Below are 15,863 nucleotides of genomic sequence, written 5' to 3'. Positions count from 1 at the left end.
TACCTGAGTAGAGGTCTTCTGGGGTAATTGATGGTAGTTTTGATGGGTAATTTATGAGTCCAGATGACTTCAGTCATGTCAAGCAGAATCCATACAGGTATTATTTGGAGTCATGTGGTATGGATGTCTAAATAACCAATAGGAAAGCAGCCTCAGATAACACTCTGAAGAGATGAGAATCATTTGGTGGGAAAAGAAGCATCGTAGAGTCCCAAGGAGCTTGGGCCTTGCTCCTTATCCTGGGGGCCTTCCTCTGACGAACTTGGCATGGCCACATACTCATGCTCCATCATGCGTTCCAGGCAGATGTCACAAGAGGTGAACTCCACAGTGCACCTTTGGTCACAAGAGGAGCTGGTGTCCCAGCCCAGCTCCTTTGTTCTTGTCACTGGTGACCAGTCAGACCTCACCAGGTGATATGGTCAATTTTCTGAGCAAGCGTGGCTGTGGGCTGAACCACCTGGCCCTTTTGGCCCATCAGACTCCCATCCACCTGACCCGCAATGCTCCTGCTTCTCAGCGGGATCACCCTGCTGCTCCAGTAGCTGTCATCAGCCCTGCTCCAGGCACTTCTGCCGGGATCGCAGTCCTCACATGCCTGGATCAGCTGGCTGCATCAGAGGCCCTCTTCAGCAGGTGCTGTCCTCCTCTCAGGGGGTCCTGCCAGCAGTCTCCTGGGTGCCAACCTGATAAAGCCAGTACTGTCCTACACCAACTGGCGTATGTTTGGACCATCTAGAACAGTAAGGATTCCTCCTCCTTATTGCAGACCAGTACTACTGCCTTCGCCAGTTGAGCAAGTCCATTGGGCTGTGCAGATTATGACACCTGCTCAACAGAGATGACAGTCCAAGAGCAGCCTGAAGAATCAGTGGTCCACCAGGAGGAGGAGGAGGAGGGGCCCCAAGGGATAGATAGACAGGAGGATCTGGAACTGGGTGCCCTAAGAACAGAGAAATCAACATCAGTAAAGCTTCTAGAGACCAGGTAGACCTCAATTATATGGAACCCAATCCTGTGTCTGGGGAAGAAATCACCTTTCAAAAGAAGGCCCAGAACCTTCCCAAGATCTTCCCTTGTGGGGGATCTGTCATTGGCAGTCCCCATAGACCTTCTGCTGGGGGGCTGCCCATGGCTCAGGCTGATGCAGAAGCAGCAGTGTTGCCAGAGCCAGACCCTGGCTGCTCCTCATTTCCAGACAAGTGGGCCAAAGAAAGGCTGGAGAGACACCATCTGCCCAGTTCTCTAGGCTCCCAGGGCTCAAGCAAGGGGGTGAATGGGCAAAAGCATTCCTGTGGTCCATCAGAGAGCTGTCCTCCACCAAGAGCTTCTACCTGGAGGCCCTAAAAGAGAAAGAAGCTAATGCCTATGGCCCTGCCACTGTGGCTGCCCTGCTATCAAGATGGTCTGCCGCCACCTGCTAACAAGCCTTTTCTGTGTCTGGAGGAAGACATAGGCACCCTGCTAAGGGAGGTTCCAGGTGCAAAGAAGAAGAAGTTGAAGGATGATATGGAGGCCTTGGAGGAGAGAAGAGAAGCTGGGGAGGCCAGCAAAACTACTTTGCCTGTCCATTCTTGCTCTCTACCTGGGGCCCATAGTGAGACTACAGACACACTGATCCCACTCCCAGACTCTTCCCACTCCCTATATATACCTGCTAGCAATCAGTGGGAATTCCCTAAACCTATCTGTCCATCTGCCTTCCCCATTGCCAAGTAATGGTGAGTAGGGAATCCCTTGTTCTCTTCCTCTGCTTCACCCCATTAATCCTGTTTTTCCATGAGGCCCAGTCCCAATGTGGGAGTTACCCCTACTTTGTTTCACTGTGAAGAGCTGTGGCACTTCCCATTTTTCACCTCCCACACCTCATATCCAGTTCCCTTTCCCCTCCTAGCCTACCCCCTGCAGAAAGAAATCCCCAACCCCCATGTGCTTTGATTCTCCTCCTTCTCTTCATTCGTTTCCAAGCCCCACTCTAGTCCCTTCCAAATGCAACCCCAATAGCCATGGCCAGAACTTAACTACTGCAAGAGTCTCTCCCACCCACACAGCCAAGTCCTCTGCTCACCTGACTCACCATCCCATTGTGCAGCCTGAGGACATAGCCATGGACACTACTCCCCCTTTTATGACAGTGACATTTCCATCTCCACCTGCCTCCAAGGACAGCTCCAGTCCATGCCCCCAGGTCCATGGCCCGGGTCAGCACAGGCAGCCAGCAAAGGCATCATTCTCCATTGGCCCCCAACACCTCAGGTCTCCCACCACAACCCCGATTTGAACCAGGCTTTTGTCCCATTAATCACTCCTCAGCCCTCATCTGGGAGCTCTCCTGGGGAGCAATAGAGAACTTGCCTTTGGAATGCTGCCCTGCTTATAGTGATCCCAGTTATGGACCAGGCACTGGCCTCCCTCCTGGCACACAGCGTCTCCGCCATCATTGTCAAAGCCTGCAGCACCAGAAGAACCTATGGATACCACACCTCCTCCTTGAACTATTCTCTCACAGTCCCCTCCTGCCTCCCAGAAAAACTTTAGACCATAGTAAGGGTTGCTTCCTGATTCTGGGAACCTCCATCAGAGTGGCAGCATTGCCTGGACTAGTCTCCACCACTTGGGGTACATAGCAGGAACAGGGACCCAGTGCAAGTCTAGAGATTCCCAGCAGTTCTAGAGCCACCTCTCAGTCCATGTGTAGGGGTCCTGGTGGGAAGCTACAGCCCAACACATTCATATTGGGTAACCTACCCTGGAAGCTAAGCCCAAACTATGGGATTAAACTCACCAACACCTCAATGCTCAGTGGCAGCAATGGGCTGCCTGGTCTTGTGGGAATGATGTCACCCCTCATCCCCTTGGGCACATCACTCAACAACTGGCCAGGCTTTCCTATGATGCAGTACAGAGTTCCACAGCCTCCAGGACTGGCTTGGACTTGCTTATGGGTGAGCTGGATATGAGACAATGTTTCACAATTTGCCAGCTCCATTCTCAAGCCTGCACTGCTAGAACTGGAGGGAAAGCTGTTTTGGAATGCCCATTCCAGACATGGGGTCCAAGCCTGCAACGGTGGATCAGAAGCACCTACTGTGTAGCACCGAGGATATCTTAATGGATGTCTGGCTTGACATCCCTACAAAACCCACTCTCTGTCTTGATGGTTACCTCATTGATCTGAGCCCTGGGAAGTTTTCTGGACTTCAACCTGGCTAGGATGTTCATTGCTAGCTGGAAGGGCTTCCTATTCTCTCACACATTTGCCTTCATGGTCTTTCCCTTGCCCCTTGAATATACATAAATTAATACTTATTGTTTCTAGTTCTTCTGTCTCTGTCATTTTCCTTGCTTTCTGATTAGATGTCAGAGAAAGAAGTAGTGTGTGTTTATTGTGATGTGTGGAGACGGACCTTTATGCAAAGGTCAGGAATATTAACTTTTGTGTGTGTGTGTGTGCAGAAGATTGATCCAAAGGTGCTCTTCCACTAAGCTGTACAGAAGTATTTTTAGTTTTCATTTTCAGACAGGGTCTCACTATTTTTGGAATGCTGCCCTAGAACTCACCAACTACCCGACTCAGCCCCTGAATTGCTGGGATTACAAGAATGCACCACCACACTTGGATTGACTAATAATTTCTAAGTCCATTTCTCTTATCCCCAAAATTTGAACCCATGCTTTTAGATGAAGGCCTCATCTTCACATGGTATGGAATGTATTCTCCCATCAAACAGCACAGGCCAATACTGCCTGAGAATCTGAGCTATGCATTGTGTGTCTTGGGCTCACTAGGTCACTTCTGGTCATCATTACTGGGTGGTGGATATGGGAACATGTATATATTGGGACCTGGAAAATAACATAGCATTCAGTCTCTATTTAAGACACGTGAGTGGCCAATGAACCCAGGAGGCCCTTGTGACCCTCAAGATCATACCTCTGTGGTTAGGGCATTTATCATCCTTTGTGCTCTATCCCGTCAGCTGCCAGCATAGCATCAGCATGTGGAGGAGACCCTGTTGCTACCCAGGAGCCCTGCCTCTCACCTTGAACCCTCCCATAAAGTCCCCAGGACAGTGTTCAGACAAGCTATTGACATCACCTAGCCCACCTAGTGCTTGTCAATCTCTTTTCTCCTCTGGAACTCCAGGTTGATAGGAAGGTCTCTATCTAAATGTGAGCTGAATCCTGGCCCTTCAAGGCAGATATTCTTTCTAGAAAATCAAGGTGGTTTAGAGAGAAAATGTAAGGATGCCTCCCATCCCTCTGTGGCCTCTCAAAACAAAGCTGCCCCTTCTGCATATAGAGGATCCACTCACCCTGGCCATACTTGTCTTTGCAGCTTCCTTGGCCCCTTGGGCTACAGCAATGAAATGTGTGAGAGGAAGGTGATTCTGGTACCAGGAGGTCAGCCCATATGAGAAGACAGAGAGCCTTATAATGACTTGTCTTCAGACACCAGGAAATGATAACTGCAACAGTGGGAGAGGTCTTGGGTGTGTGGGAGAAAGAATGCTATGAAAACCATGGCTGCCTCTCCCTGAAATCTGAGAAGTTGGGTCAGCAGAGCATCTCCATGTCCACATATATAAATGTTGGCCCTGGGCTACCTTCCTGTTTAAAAGCTTCCCAGCTCCTATGGGGCCTAAGTCTGGATCTCAGGGACACACAACCAATGGCATGGACCATAAAACCCCAGGACACCCTGCCAGTGCCAAAAATGACTGGCACAGGAGGCTAGATGTGCTTCAGTCTTGGGATAAGTGTCAGTGGTCCCCTACACACATTGCCATCCCCAAACCCAGGAGGGCTGCCAATGTATTAGCTAGATTTGAGGCCCCTGCTGCCCCATCTAGCCAAACTAGATTCTTATATCCATGTCAGACCCAATGGTCCCCATTCCCACTAACCAGCCCTATGTACCCAGTGCCCACCTGGATACTGCCAGCCAAGTGGACCCACCCTGGTTCCTTCTGCTGCAACAGGCGTCTGCATCCCTCAGGGACCCAGAGTTTAGAAGCAGTTCCTATGGTTCCTGTAGTCAAAGGGTCACTTGGCCCTCTATTTCAGACTACCATGTCCTGTGGGTCTTAATAGACCAGCCCCAGGCCCTTTCCTAAGACCTATTGCCCTCTTGCTATCAGATTGGTCTTGGCAACACCATCAGGTCTAGCCATCCCCATGATGACTGGCTTTTCCTGGTTACAGACAGATAGGGAGTGAGACAGTTCAGTCCCTAGGCCAGCCACATCTGGTAGATGTCAGCCTGGGTGGAGTGGAAGGGAGGAGGAGAGAATAAGCAGAGAGGCAGGGGAGGGGAGCAGGAAGGAAAACAGACCCTGCATTTGTCTGACCCAAGACCTTGGAACTCAAGTTGCCCACTAGGTGCCAGCAGAGGACAGGGTTCCTGGGACCTCAAGTAATGACAGTCAGCAGTCTCTACCTCCTCTGATCCCATGCTAGGTCCCAGGTGAGCTTGAGGGCCACCAGGCAGTGGAGTCAGGGAAGAGGACATCAAGGGAAGGAGAGTATGAGACTGGACATACCTGGACATACTGAGAGCCAGGATTAGGCTTGCATTTGGGACGTGGTAGTGAGCAGAAGAGCAAAGTCCTCTTGTGCAACAGCCACAAGCTACACAATGTAGGTTTCACAATGCAGGTTACACGATGTGCTCACACACTGCTCCCCCAAAGATGCATTTATTTCTTGGTCTACAAAAGGGGGATTCTACTGACACCCACACAGATACTGGAGCTCACAGAGGTCAGAGAATGCCCCTCATATTACCTATTTTTATATCTGCCAGCACCTTCTACTTCCAATGTTGTGCTCACCCGACAGGATGCTGAGCTTTCCTGAGCAATGCATGCCAAGAACTGCCCACTGCTGAAGCCCAAGAGGTGCTACCTCTTGGAGGTGCTGCATTGGGCTTAGTGTCTCTCTGTCTTTGCTGTTCAATGATCATGTGGCACAAGATAAAATCCCACCCTGCATGCCTGGGGGCCATGTAAGTCAGGTACCCACAGTAATGTGGCTGAAGCACATGCAAGTAGGGCAAAAGGCTCCTGTCCTGACTCTCTTGCCCAGAGAAGACATCCATCAGCCTTAGTCAGGCCACTGCTGTGGAAGGCCAAGTCCTTGAACTGGAGAACCTTGTTCCAAGTTCACATCATCATACTTGAGGTCCTCAATGCCCTGGGGAATCTGAGGTGGAATGGAAGTAGACCAACCATTCATTATCAAATCCTTGGGGTTTATTCCAAATAACAGGGATGAAATTCAGGCTCATTTCTAAATGTGGCTACTTCCTGGAATTTTGGCTTTGTAATGAAATGCGCTCCTCAGCGCATTTTGATCTCCAAACACCTGGTTTTGGCCATTGAAGCTTTGTGAATCTGGCTTGTGGGAGGTGCTGTCAGGTAGTGGGTTAACATAGCCTATGAAGAAGAGGAACCCCACCTGAACCTGAAGCCAAATAAAAGTCTCCCCACCTAACACCTTACTGTAGATATTGTGCAAAGGGTTTTTGTTCATTTGTTTGTTTTTGTATCAGGTATTGCCGCAATTGGCCCTTCACCACTGAGTCACATCCCCCAGACTGTGTTTTATTTTTTACTTTGTGACAAGTTCTCTCTCTGTTGCTTATGGCATCTCTAAGGTGCTGAGGCTGGCTTTGCCACTGGGATTGCAGGAGTGCTTCCTGAAAAGTTCCTAACAATGTAAGCGGATTTTGGTCCCCAGGCTACGGAGAAGGGGGCGTTGAGGCTGGAAATGCTGCAGTGGCGGTGAAGCCAAGCGTGTGGGCGCGGCTGGGCGACTGGGCCCGCGCGCTGCTCCGGGACTACGCAGAGGCTTCCAGGATGCTAGCGCCAGCCACTCGCAACCGCGATTCCGAAAGCTTCCTGCAGCGGCTCCTTTGGCTGCGGGGCCGCGGTCGTCTGCGCCACGTGAATCTGTGGTTCTGCTTGCTCGTGTACGAGGCGCCCTTCGACTCCCAGGCCAGCCTCTACCAGGCCCGCTGCCGCTACCTGCAGCCCCGCTGGCTCGACTTCCCCGGCAGAATCCTGGATGTGGGCTTCGTGGGCCACTGGTGGATACTGAGCACCCGGATGCGTGACTGCGACATCAAGGATGACAAGTTCCTGCACCTGCCGGCACATTTGCGCGTGGTCGGACCCCACCAGCTGCACTCCGAGGCCAGTGAGCGGCTCTTCGACGAGAAGTACAAGCCTGTTGTGCTCACGGACTATCAGGTGGACCAGGCGCTGTGGGAGGAGCAGGTGTTGCAAAAGGAGAAAAAGGACAGGCTTGTCCTGAGCCAGGCCGACTCGCTAGTGCAGTCGCAGGTCGCAAGATGAAACCCAGTAAGAGCGTGAGGCCTGACTGGGGTCTGAGCCCTGGCAGACTGTGGAATGATGAGAGTGAGACGTAAATTATATGCACTGTTCTCTAACTGCTGTTGTTGAAAACAAGTTTGGAGAGCCATACTCCCTATCTCTTTGTTCCTTATTAGTGAAGCTAGTTCACAGTCTTTTTGTTCTAGGAATTGGGTAGAGCAGAGTTGACTAATGTTTATCACTGCCAGAGCTAGTAATGAGCCTTTTACATAAGTCTTTTTAGGCTGGGAATGTAGTAGCTCAAGTGGTAAAGCACTTGCCCCTGGCATCCCTAAAGCCCTAGGTTTGATCCCCACTACCACAAAAACAAAAGAAAAATAACTTCATCCTTTTTCACTGTGTGACACAAGTCCCTTGACAGAGGTACTACATTGGTCAGGTGACTCTCAAACTCTCTTCCAAGAACATGCATATTTTGCTTTATTTCTTTGTGTGTTTTCCTCCTCTTGTTCTTTTTCTTTGGGGGGTGGGTACTGGGGACTGAACTCAGGTTCACTTGGCCACTGAGCCACATCCCCAGCCCTATTTTGTATTTTATTTAGAGACAGGGTCTTACAGAGTTGCATAGTGAATTGTAGTTGCTGAGGTTAGCTTTGAACTCACGATTCTCCTGTCTCAGCCTCCCAAGCTGCTGGGATTAAAGGCGTATGCCACCATGCCCAGCTCCTCTTGTTCTTTTATGAGTAACATGTTTGTTTAGATTTTTAAAATTCGTTGAGCCAGCTGTGGTGGTACACACCTGTAATATGAGCTACTCTAGAGGCTAAAGCAGGAAGATTGCTAGTTTGAAACCAGCCTGGGCAGCTTAATAACACCATATTCAAATAAAAGGGCTGGAGATGTTGCTTAATGGTAGAGCACTGGCAGTGTGAGTGAGGCCTTGGAGTCAAACTCCATTACCAAAAATAAAGTAAAACACTAATTATAGTCTCACAAGAAATTGGCAAAATAATACATTTTGAATACTCTTTACCCAGTTTCCCTTAAATGGTATTGTTTTACATAACTAATACTAAATGAGGATATTGATATTAGTATGACTGTTTGGTTTTGGAAGGGACGTGTTTTTGTAAAAACAACTTGGTTTTATCATATGTGTATTGACAGTGATTAGAAGTGGCTTAGAAGGAAAAATAGGTCCTAATCTCAAAATCTATATCTAATTGTAAATCATGTTGATGTCATACTTTCAGGTACCCTGAAAACAGAATTCTTTGGAAAAGAATAAGTTAAATTATGTAGTTGGTACTTAGCTAGGTTATGATAATTATACCTCTTAAGCTAAAATATTGGGGAATGTGACTACCTCTGTCACCTTGGTGCCTGTAGCTAGTTAATAAAACCAGGAGATGAAACAGTGAAAAAAAAAAAAAAAGAAAACAATGTAAGCAATACTCGTGATGGCAGTTGGAACATTATTGAGGGCTAACTAGGATTATCCAGACTAATCCTGGAGAGAAACCTGCCATTATTGATTCTCTTGGGCAGGTGAAGATAGTGAGGTTGAAGGAGGGCACCCTGAGCCTGGGTAGGAGACAACCTGCAGCCCTTAAAGTGCAGACAAGACCAGCAAAGAGAGTTGCTCAGAGCTCATTCCCTTGTAGATCTTTCAGTTTTTTTGATAGCTTGAGCTCTACCACCTCAGCCTCCTATGTGTAACTGCAAGGTAGGGAATGGGAGTGCGGGTCTGGGAAATGTCTGTTCCCAGGGGCAAGGCTCCCACATGTGTGGGACAAGGACACCCCTTTTTTCACTGCCACCAGTAGCCAGGCAGTGCATGATGGGAGGGGAATTGTGATTCTTTCCATGTGCTGGCCCTATTGGTTCTCCTCCTTGTCCCTCCACTTCTGGCCAGGTTTTGGCCACTAGATAGGGTTGCCAGTTCCATGATTCTGGGCCATCTGTCTCCTTATTCCAGGAAAGATCAGCTTGCACCTCCCTGGAGGACAGACTAGTTAGGTCAGTGAACAGACCAGGGGGTAAGGACAGTATTGGGGTTGGAAGGTGTTACCTGGTCATGCAGGCCACTAGTGGACAGGGATGGGGCTCTGCAACAGAATCATATTCTGTCTTCTAATTCCAGCTTACAGCTTTTGCCAAAGTTGGACATAACCTCAATCCCTGGAGATGGGGGTCAGAAATAAAAGGAGATTTCTGTCTGTTCAGGACCCAGAATTAACAAGGGTAAAAAGAAGAAAAAGCCCACCATGCCCTTTGCGAGCCCTGCAGTTTGTCCAGGAGATGCACTAAAAGCCACATGCTATGGCCATTATGCCAGGTGCATGAGACATGGAGAGGTGAGGGGGTTGGGGTCAGGGAAAGAATTCAGGTGCTACTCAGTGGGTGCCCCTTCCCCCACCCAGCACCAGTTTCCAATACTGATGCCTCTTCCTGCCATGCACAGCCTCATCTCCAGTGCTGGTTCAATTTTTTCTTACCTATAGCTCTCAGCACCTAGTGCTTCTCTGTGCCTGTGGAGGGGAGAGGGCTCCTAGGCTTTGGGAGCCACTGCCAGGCTGGATGGTAGGTTTCAGGCCAGTAGTCCTGGGCACGGTCAGCAGCATTCTCAGGAGGTGTGCTCTGGCTTCTATCCTCCTGGATCCTCAAAAAACAAAGTGAGATCTGGGGAGGAGGAGGCCAGCTAGTTTCCTGGGTGAGCAGGTATGCCACTGGCTGAAAATGATCACTGTGGCCAGGCCTCTGTACTCTGACCAACAGAGGCCACGGCAGCCGTCCAACCCTCCAGGAGAGTCTAAAGTCTAGACCCTTCCTTGGCCAGTATGTCCTTGCCCTAGAGCAATGATGAGCTGAAATATTATGCGAGAGCGGAATCCTAACTACTGAAGTGGCATGGGATTGAGTGGGGGAATTTTATCTTAGCAAACCAGAGACTCACCCAGAGGGTGGTTTTGTGCTTGGCCCACAGCTGAGTGCAGGGCTGTTTAAGCAGTGCCAACTCTGATCAGCTCCCCAGTCTATATATCTTAGAGATGTAAATAAAACATTCATACATTGCTGGTGGGACTGCCAATTGGTGCACCCACTATGAAAAGCAGTATGGATATTCCGCAAAAAACTTGGAATGGAACCACCATTTGACCCAGCTATCACACTTCTTGGTTTATACACAAAGGACTTAAAATCAGCATACTATAGTGACGCAGCCACATCAATGTTTATAGCAGCTCAATTCACAATAGCTAGACTATGGAACCAACCTAGGTGTCCCACAATAGATGAATGGATAAAGAAAATGTGGTATATATACTCAATGGAATATTACTCAGCTTTAAAGAAGAGTAAAATTATGGAATTTACCAGTAAATGGTTGGAGTTGGAGAATATCATGCTAAGTGAAATAAGTCAATCCCACAAAACTAAAGGCCAAATGTTTTCTCAGATGCTAATTCACAATAAGAGGGGGCACTATGGAAGAATAGCATTACCTTAGGTTAGGTAGAGGGAAGTGATGGGAGAGAAGGGGAGGGGATGTGGGGTTAGGAAAGATAGTAGAATGAAACAGACATTATTACTTATATTTACATGTGACTGCATGACCAATGTGATTCTGCAACATGTACACTCAGAAAAATGAGAAATTATATCTGTATATGACATATCAAAGTGCATAAATGCATTCTACTGTCATGTATAACTAGTTAAATAAAAAATTTAAAAAAGATGTAAATAAATAAACAAATCAAGCTCTCATAATTATTTTAAGTTAAATCAATTCTTAGTTTTTATCCTATAGTTGATATCTAATGGGGAAAAAAAACTTTAGATAAGTTAAATCCAGTAGGATTTATCTGAGCAAGTGGAAAAACAAAAATCAAAAAACAATAACTGGAATGATTGAATTTCCTGGCAGCCCTCACAATCAAAAAAATGTCCAAGGAACTAGTGTGTGCAGTGCCATTAGGCAGTATTTATGAACTGAAGTGAAACACAAAAACACATCATTGATTATAAAGACAAATTAGTGCATTACAACTTTGCAATGGACAAACTCAGCTGCTGTAATTGCCTGAGTCTTAGCAATTCCTTTCCAGAAACTAGGTGGTCAGTGAGTAAAACTACTAAATTATATTGTAATTTGTCATCAAGGATTCAAATGTGAAGGCATCCTCATGAAAAATCTAATGTAATGTTGTTAGCACAATTTGCAAGAAATGAATATGTAGCACATTTAATTTTCACAAATTAATTTAGAAGTTATCATAGTTTGTTAATACTAGTTTGTTAATCATAGATTGTTAATACTATATAAGATTTAAAAATATCTAGAATCAAAGTAAAATTAAGTTGACAATAACTAAAATATTATCAACTCTGCTTTGAATATAAGAAGCAAATAACAAATTTACATGTAAAAGTCTTTTGAGAAATGTGAAAAGGGAATTTACTATGATAAATAGTTCTTGGATCTCTGTTTTAGCACACCCTACATCAAAAGATGTACACACAAAACGGAAGTGTAGTATATTTGAAAGTCAATATCTAAATGAACATACTTAGAATTACAAGGTATCTTTAGTGCAACTTTATAATAAAAGACACTTATTTTGCATAGCAAACACAGAATATCTTATGGTACTAATATAACTAAATGTTTAAGACACAAAAAAGATATTATGAGCATCCTGAAAAAAAATCTCCAGTCATGAACCTCTTTGATATTGTTGTACCTGTTGATCTTAAAAACTGATTTTTGTCATACTGATGATAAGAGATGAATTGAACATGACCATTTGCCCATCTCACTCGCAGGACATTGCTGTGGGCAATAGTTTAGGAGTTAATACTGAGAAGTAATTATTTTGATTGTCTAAGTGGAAAGAAAATGTTCTAGATTTGATGTTAGCATCATAGAAAAATAATGATCAATATTACAAAAAGTCATGAAAAGACCAGATTTTTCACTATACTAAGATTGGGGAATTGAGTATTATTCACATTCACAATAAAGTTACTAGGAAAGTAGTAACAATATAGATTTTCATTTTAAATATAAAGTAATATCAATTTGAACTTTAAAAAAAATCTCTTCACTCTTTCTTTCAACTTGGAAACAGTATTTAGCTGCTTAGAGTTTAGGCACAAAGTTTTGAGAATTAGCCATTTCATTTGAAAATGCTTAAAGTATTCATACTGGAAATATAAACTGTTCTATTGGGGATGTATATTATCAATTGAATCTTGAAACATGTGTTGAAGGCTTGGTTACTAGCTGATGTTGTCATTGGGAAGTGGGGCTTCCTAAATTGAGGATTTGAGGTTATTGGAGGTATGCCCTTGAAGGGTATATTAGGACTCCAGCCCCATTTCCTTTGTCTTTCTTTTTATTTCCTTCCCAGCCACCACTATGTGAGCCATTTTGCTCTCACTTGTTGTCCCCACCAGCTACAAGCCATAGAGATGGAGCCACATGACCCTATACTAACAAAAGATAAGACTTACTCTATTGATAAGGTTTGATTTTTGTGTATCTGTTCTTGTATTGGGATTTATTCTTTCATGATAAGAACTATCTTTCAGTTATTGATGAAAGACCTCCTTAAGCATCTTTCATAAGGCATATCTGTTGGTCATGAATGTGAGACAGCTACGATTAAACATTTAGTTATACTAGTAGCATATGATATTCAGTACTTTGCTATACAAAATAAGTGTCTTCTGTGATCAAATTGCCCTCAAATACCTTGTATTTCTAATAGATATTGAGTTCCAAATATACTACAGTTGTCTTTTGTATGCCTCATTCTTTATAATGTAGGGCTACCTGAAATAGAAATCCAAAACTATTTATCATTATGAAATCTCTTTTTGCATGTCTTATCATTTCTTTCCTCTCCAATCATACCACACTCATTTTACAGATTTGACCAGCCTAGGCTTTATTTTGGAAAAGACATATGAATTTGTTCTAGACTGAGAGCATGGGCAAGAGAGGGTACCCCAGGCAGGAGATTTTCCCCAGCAGTGGGCTGAGGGCTAGGGCTGGGCCTCAGGTGGGTCTCTTATTCCCTATGCATCCCTGGAGAGCTGCCACCACAGCTGACCAACCCTCCAGGAGAGTGCAAAGTCTACACTCTTCCTTGGAAGCCTGTAGGTCCTGCCCTGCTTCAGTGTTGAGCTGGGACACCAGGAGAACTGAATCCTAGGAGAGTAGGAGAACTGAATCCTAACTACTAGAGAGGTGTGGCCACCAGAAGGTGGCCAATGGGCAAGAAATTGAGCTCAAGAAGGTCTCCATAGAAAACTAGGGACCTACTCAGTGAGTGATTCTGTGCCTAACCCACATCTGAGTGGAGGGTTGTTTGAGGAGTGCCCACTCTGGTCAGTTCATCTACATCCCAAGTCTGTATGTCTTAAAAGATGGAAATAGATTATAATTTTTAATATCTAAAGGAAAACAGATATCAGAACCAGACTCCCACAGGACATTGATATGGACAATGCAGGAGAACCAACTCCTAATGACCAGAAGATGGCTGATGGGCAAGGGATTGAGCTGGGGATGGTAGCAACATAGCAATCTAAAAATGATGCTGATGAACACATTAATGGCAATAAGACTGAGTAGATAGCAGGCAAGATCAGGTGGACAATGTAAGGTGAGGAATGCAACCTCTGAGAAAGAATCCAGAGCAGAAATGAAATAGACTGGGACATAAATGAAGAATGCCTTCACAGGAGTCACCAGTGGGCTGCCACAGACAGACAAGAGGAGAATTAAGGAGCTTGACAATATCAATAATAATAAATATTAATAAAAAAAATAAATGGAGAAAATCAAGTTTGGACTATGGTTAAAAGCCAATATTGTCCAATGTGAATGTTCAGTGCAGGAGCCATTAGTATTCCAAAGCTCAAAATTTCTTAGTAAATTGCTAAGGAATTCTGAAAGTGGAATACAGGTATTCCACCATCCTCTGATTCCCAATGCCATTTTCACAGCCAAGCCCCTCTGGGCCTCCACAGGGGAGACCTGAAAGACCTTCATTCCCAACACTGGACTCTATCAACTAGCAGTGTTGCTGCAGAATCATGGATATTCAGCCATAATCCTGCATATTCTGACCCAATTCTATGAAGTCTCTGCCTCCCCTGTCGTGAGTGCAGACTGCTTCTCCCAAGGCCAAGCTACTTCCTGACCAGATCCTCTCCTAGCATCACCTACATCTGGTGGATTCCAGGCAGGCACCTGAGTGCTGCCAGCTCTACCCCTCCATTGCTGCAAAGTTTCAGGCCCTTGTTCCTGATGTGTATCACACACCCTGCCTGCCATAGTGCATTGCCAGGCCCCTCTGGTATTTTCTTCTTTAGACATTAAAGACATACACTTGTAAAATAATTTATATTCTCCAAATAAAATTTTCCCACTGTAACACAGAATAATATGAATAGAAAGACATAAAGTAATCACCCACGAGACCTGGATGAAAACTCAATAAAACTCAACAAAACTAGAAAACCAATGGCTGAGCAAAGATAAGACATCCTGGTATGAATATCAAGATATGAATAGAAAGTGAGCAGGCAGAGAACCACACAGGCTCAATGTTTGGCCTGACTGAGGAATATATCACACAAAGTCTAGAATATTCTGAGTACCTGTCCTTTTAATTTGCATCATACACAAAAATGCAAGTATTCTGATGGTTAGTTTGGCACTCAATCAATCATTCTAAATTTCTTATATATTGATAGGATTTTGGCATGGAAATAGATTTAAAGACATAACTAAATATTGTATAATTTCATGCAAGGTCAATTGGTAGAAATGATGAGCACTTTTCAGGACTGGCACTCTTCCACAGGTGCCTTTGGCCTCTCTCAGGAGTATCTTCAGCAATGATTGAGGACATGGGCAAGAGAGGGTACCTCAGGCTTTTCTCTAGGCCAAGGAACTAGAAATTAGCTTGGAGCTGCACCAGGTCGTGGAAGGCCTTGACTGAGTGGTGTATGGCTGATATGTGCCAAAGCATTTTGAGACCATGGCTATAGATGCTGTCAACTCTGGGGCCTTTCAATCATGGGGGCTCTCCAAGCCCCTTTCCCCATCTCTTCCTTGTCCTTGTCCTCCTTCTTCCAGGGCTGGGAGCATGACCCAGCTGGTGCCAACAACTGCAGGATGCCACAGCTCTACATGCAGTAGGTGGCTGGACCCAGGCCAGCTCCTTGATGCTCAGCCCCTATGCCACACATCCCTTCACAGCTGTGCGTGGACCTTCATCACCTGGGATCCCTGTCCCCAGGGGTGCCTTGTCGAGTTGGAGGACCCATTGCTCTTCACTCACTTAGACCAGGCTGCCATGGCCAGCAAGGTGCTGTGGTCCAGCTGCAGCATCAAGCTGAGCCTCTTTCCATCTGAGTAGCAGAGGAGATATACCAGTCCCAAGCTGCCCTCTCCAGATAGACTCACAGTTCATGATGTCGTGCCCACCTCCTGGCGACTTTGTA

The 15,863-nt window shown here is 45.8% G+C and overlaps 1 protein-coding gene across 1 annotated transcript; it reads left to right on the top strand.

Annotated features, from left to right (window-relative positions):
* The first annotated feature begins 418 nt into the window (after nucleotides 1-418).
* LOC143398220 (mitochondrial import inner membrane translocase subunit Tim29-like) lies at nucleotides 419-7,835 on the top strand. Its single transcript, XM_076855270.1, has 4 exons — nucleotides 419-698; nucleotides 819-987; nucleotides 4,340-4,404; nucleotides 6,709-7,835. The coding sequence occupies exons 1-4, from the start codon at nucleotides 419-421 to the stop codon at nucleotides 7,356-7,358; spliced, it is 1,164 nt and encodes a 387-aa protein (XP_076711385.1). The 3' UTR covers nucleotides 7,359-7,835.
* Nucleotides 7,836-15,863: the final 8,028 nt, after the last annotated feature.

This window comes from Callospermophilus lateralis, chromosome 4 (assembly GCF_048772815.1).
Source record: "Callospermophilus lateralis isolate mCalLat2 chromosome 4, mCalLat2.hap1, whole genome shotgun sequence".
In the NCBI taxonomy this organism is placed as follows: Eukaryota; Metazoa; Chordata; class Mammalia; order Rodentia; family Sciuridae; genus Callospermophilus; species Callospermophilus lateralis.
This window is presented reverse-complemented; position numbering and strand designations above follow the sequence as displayed.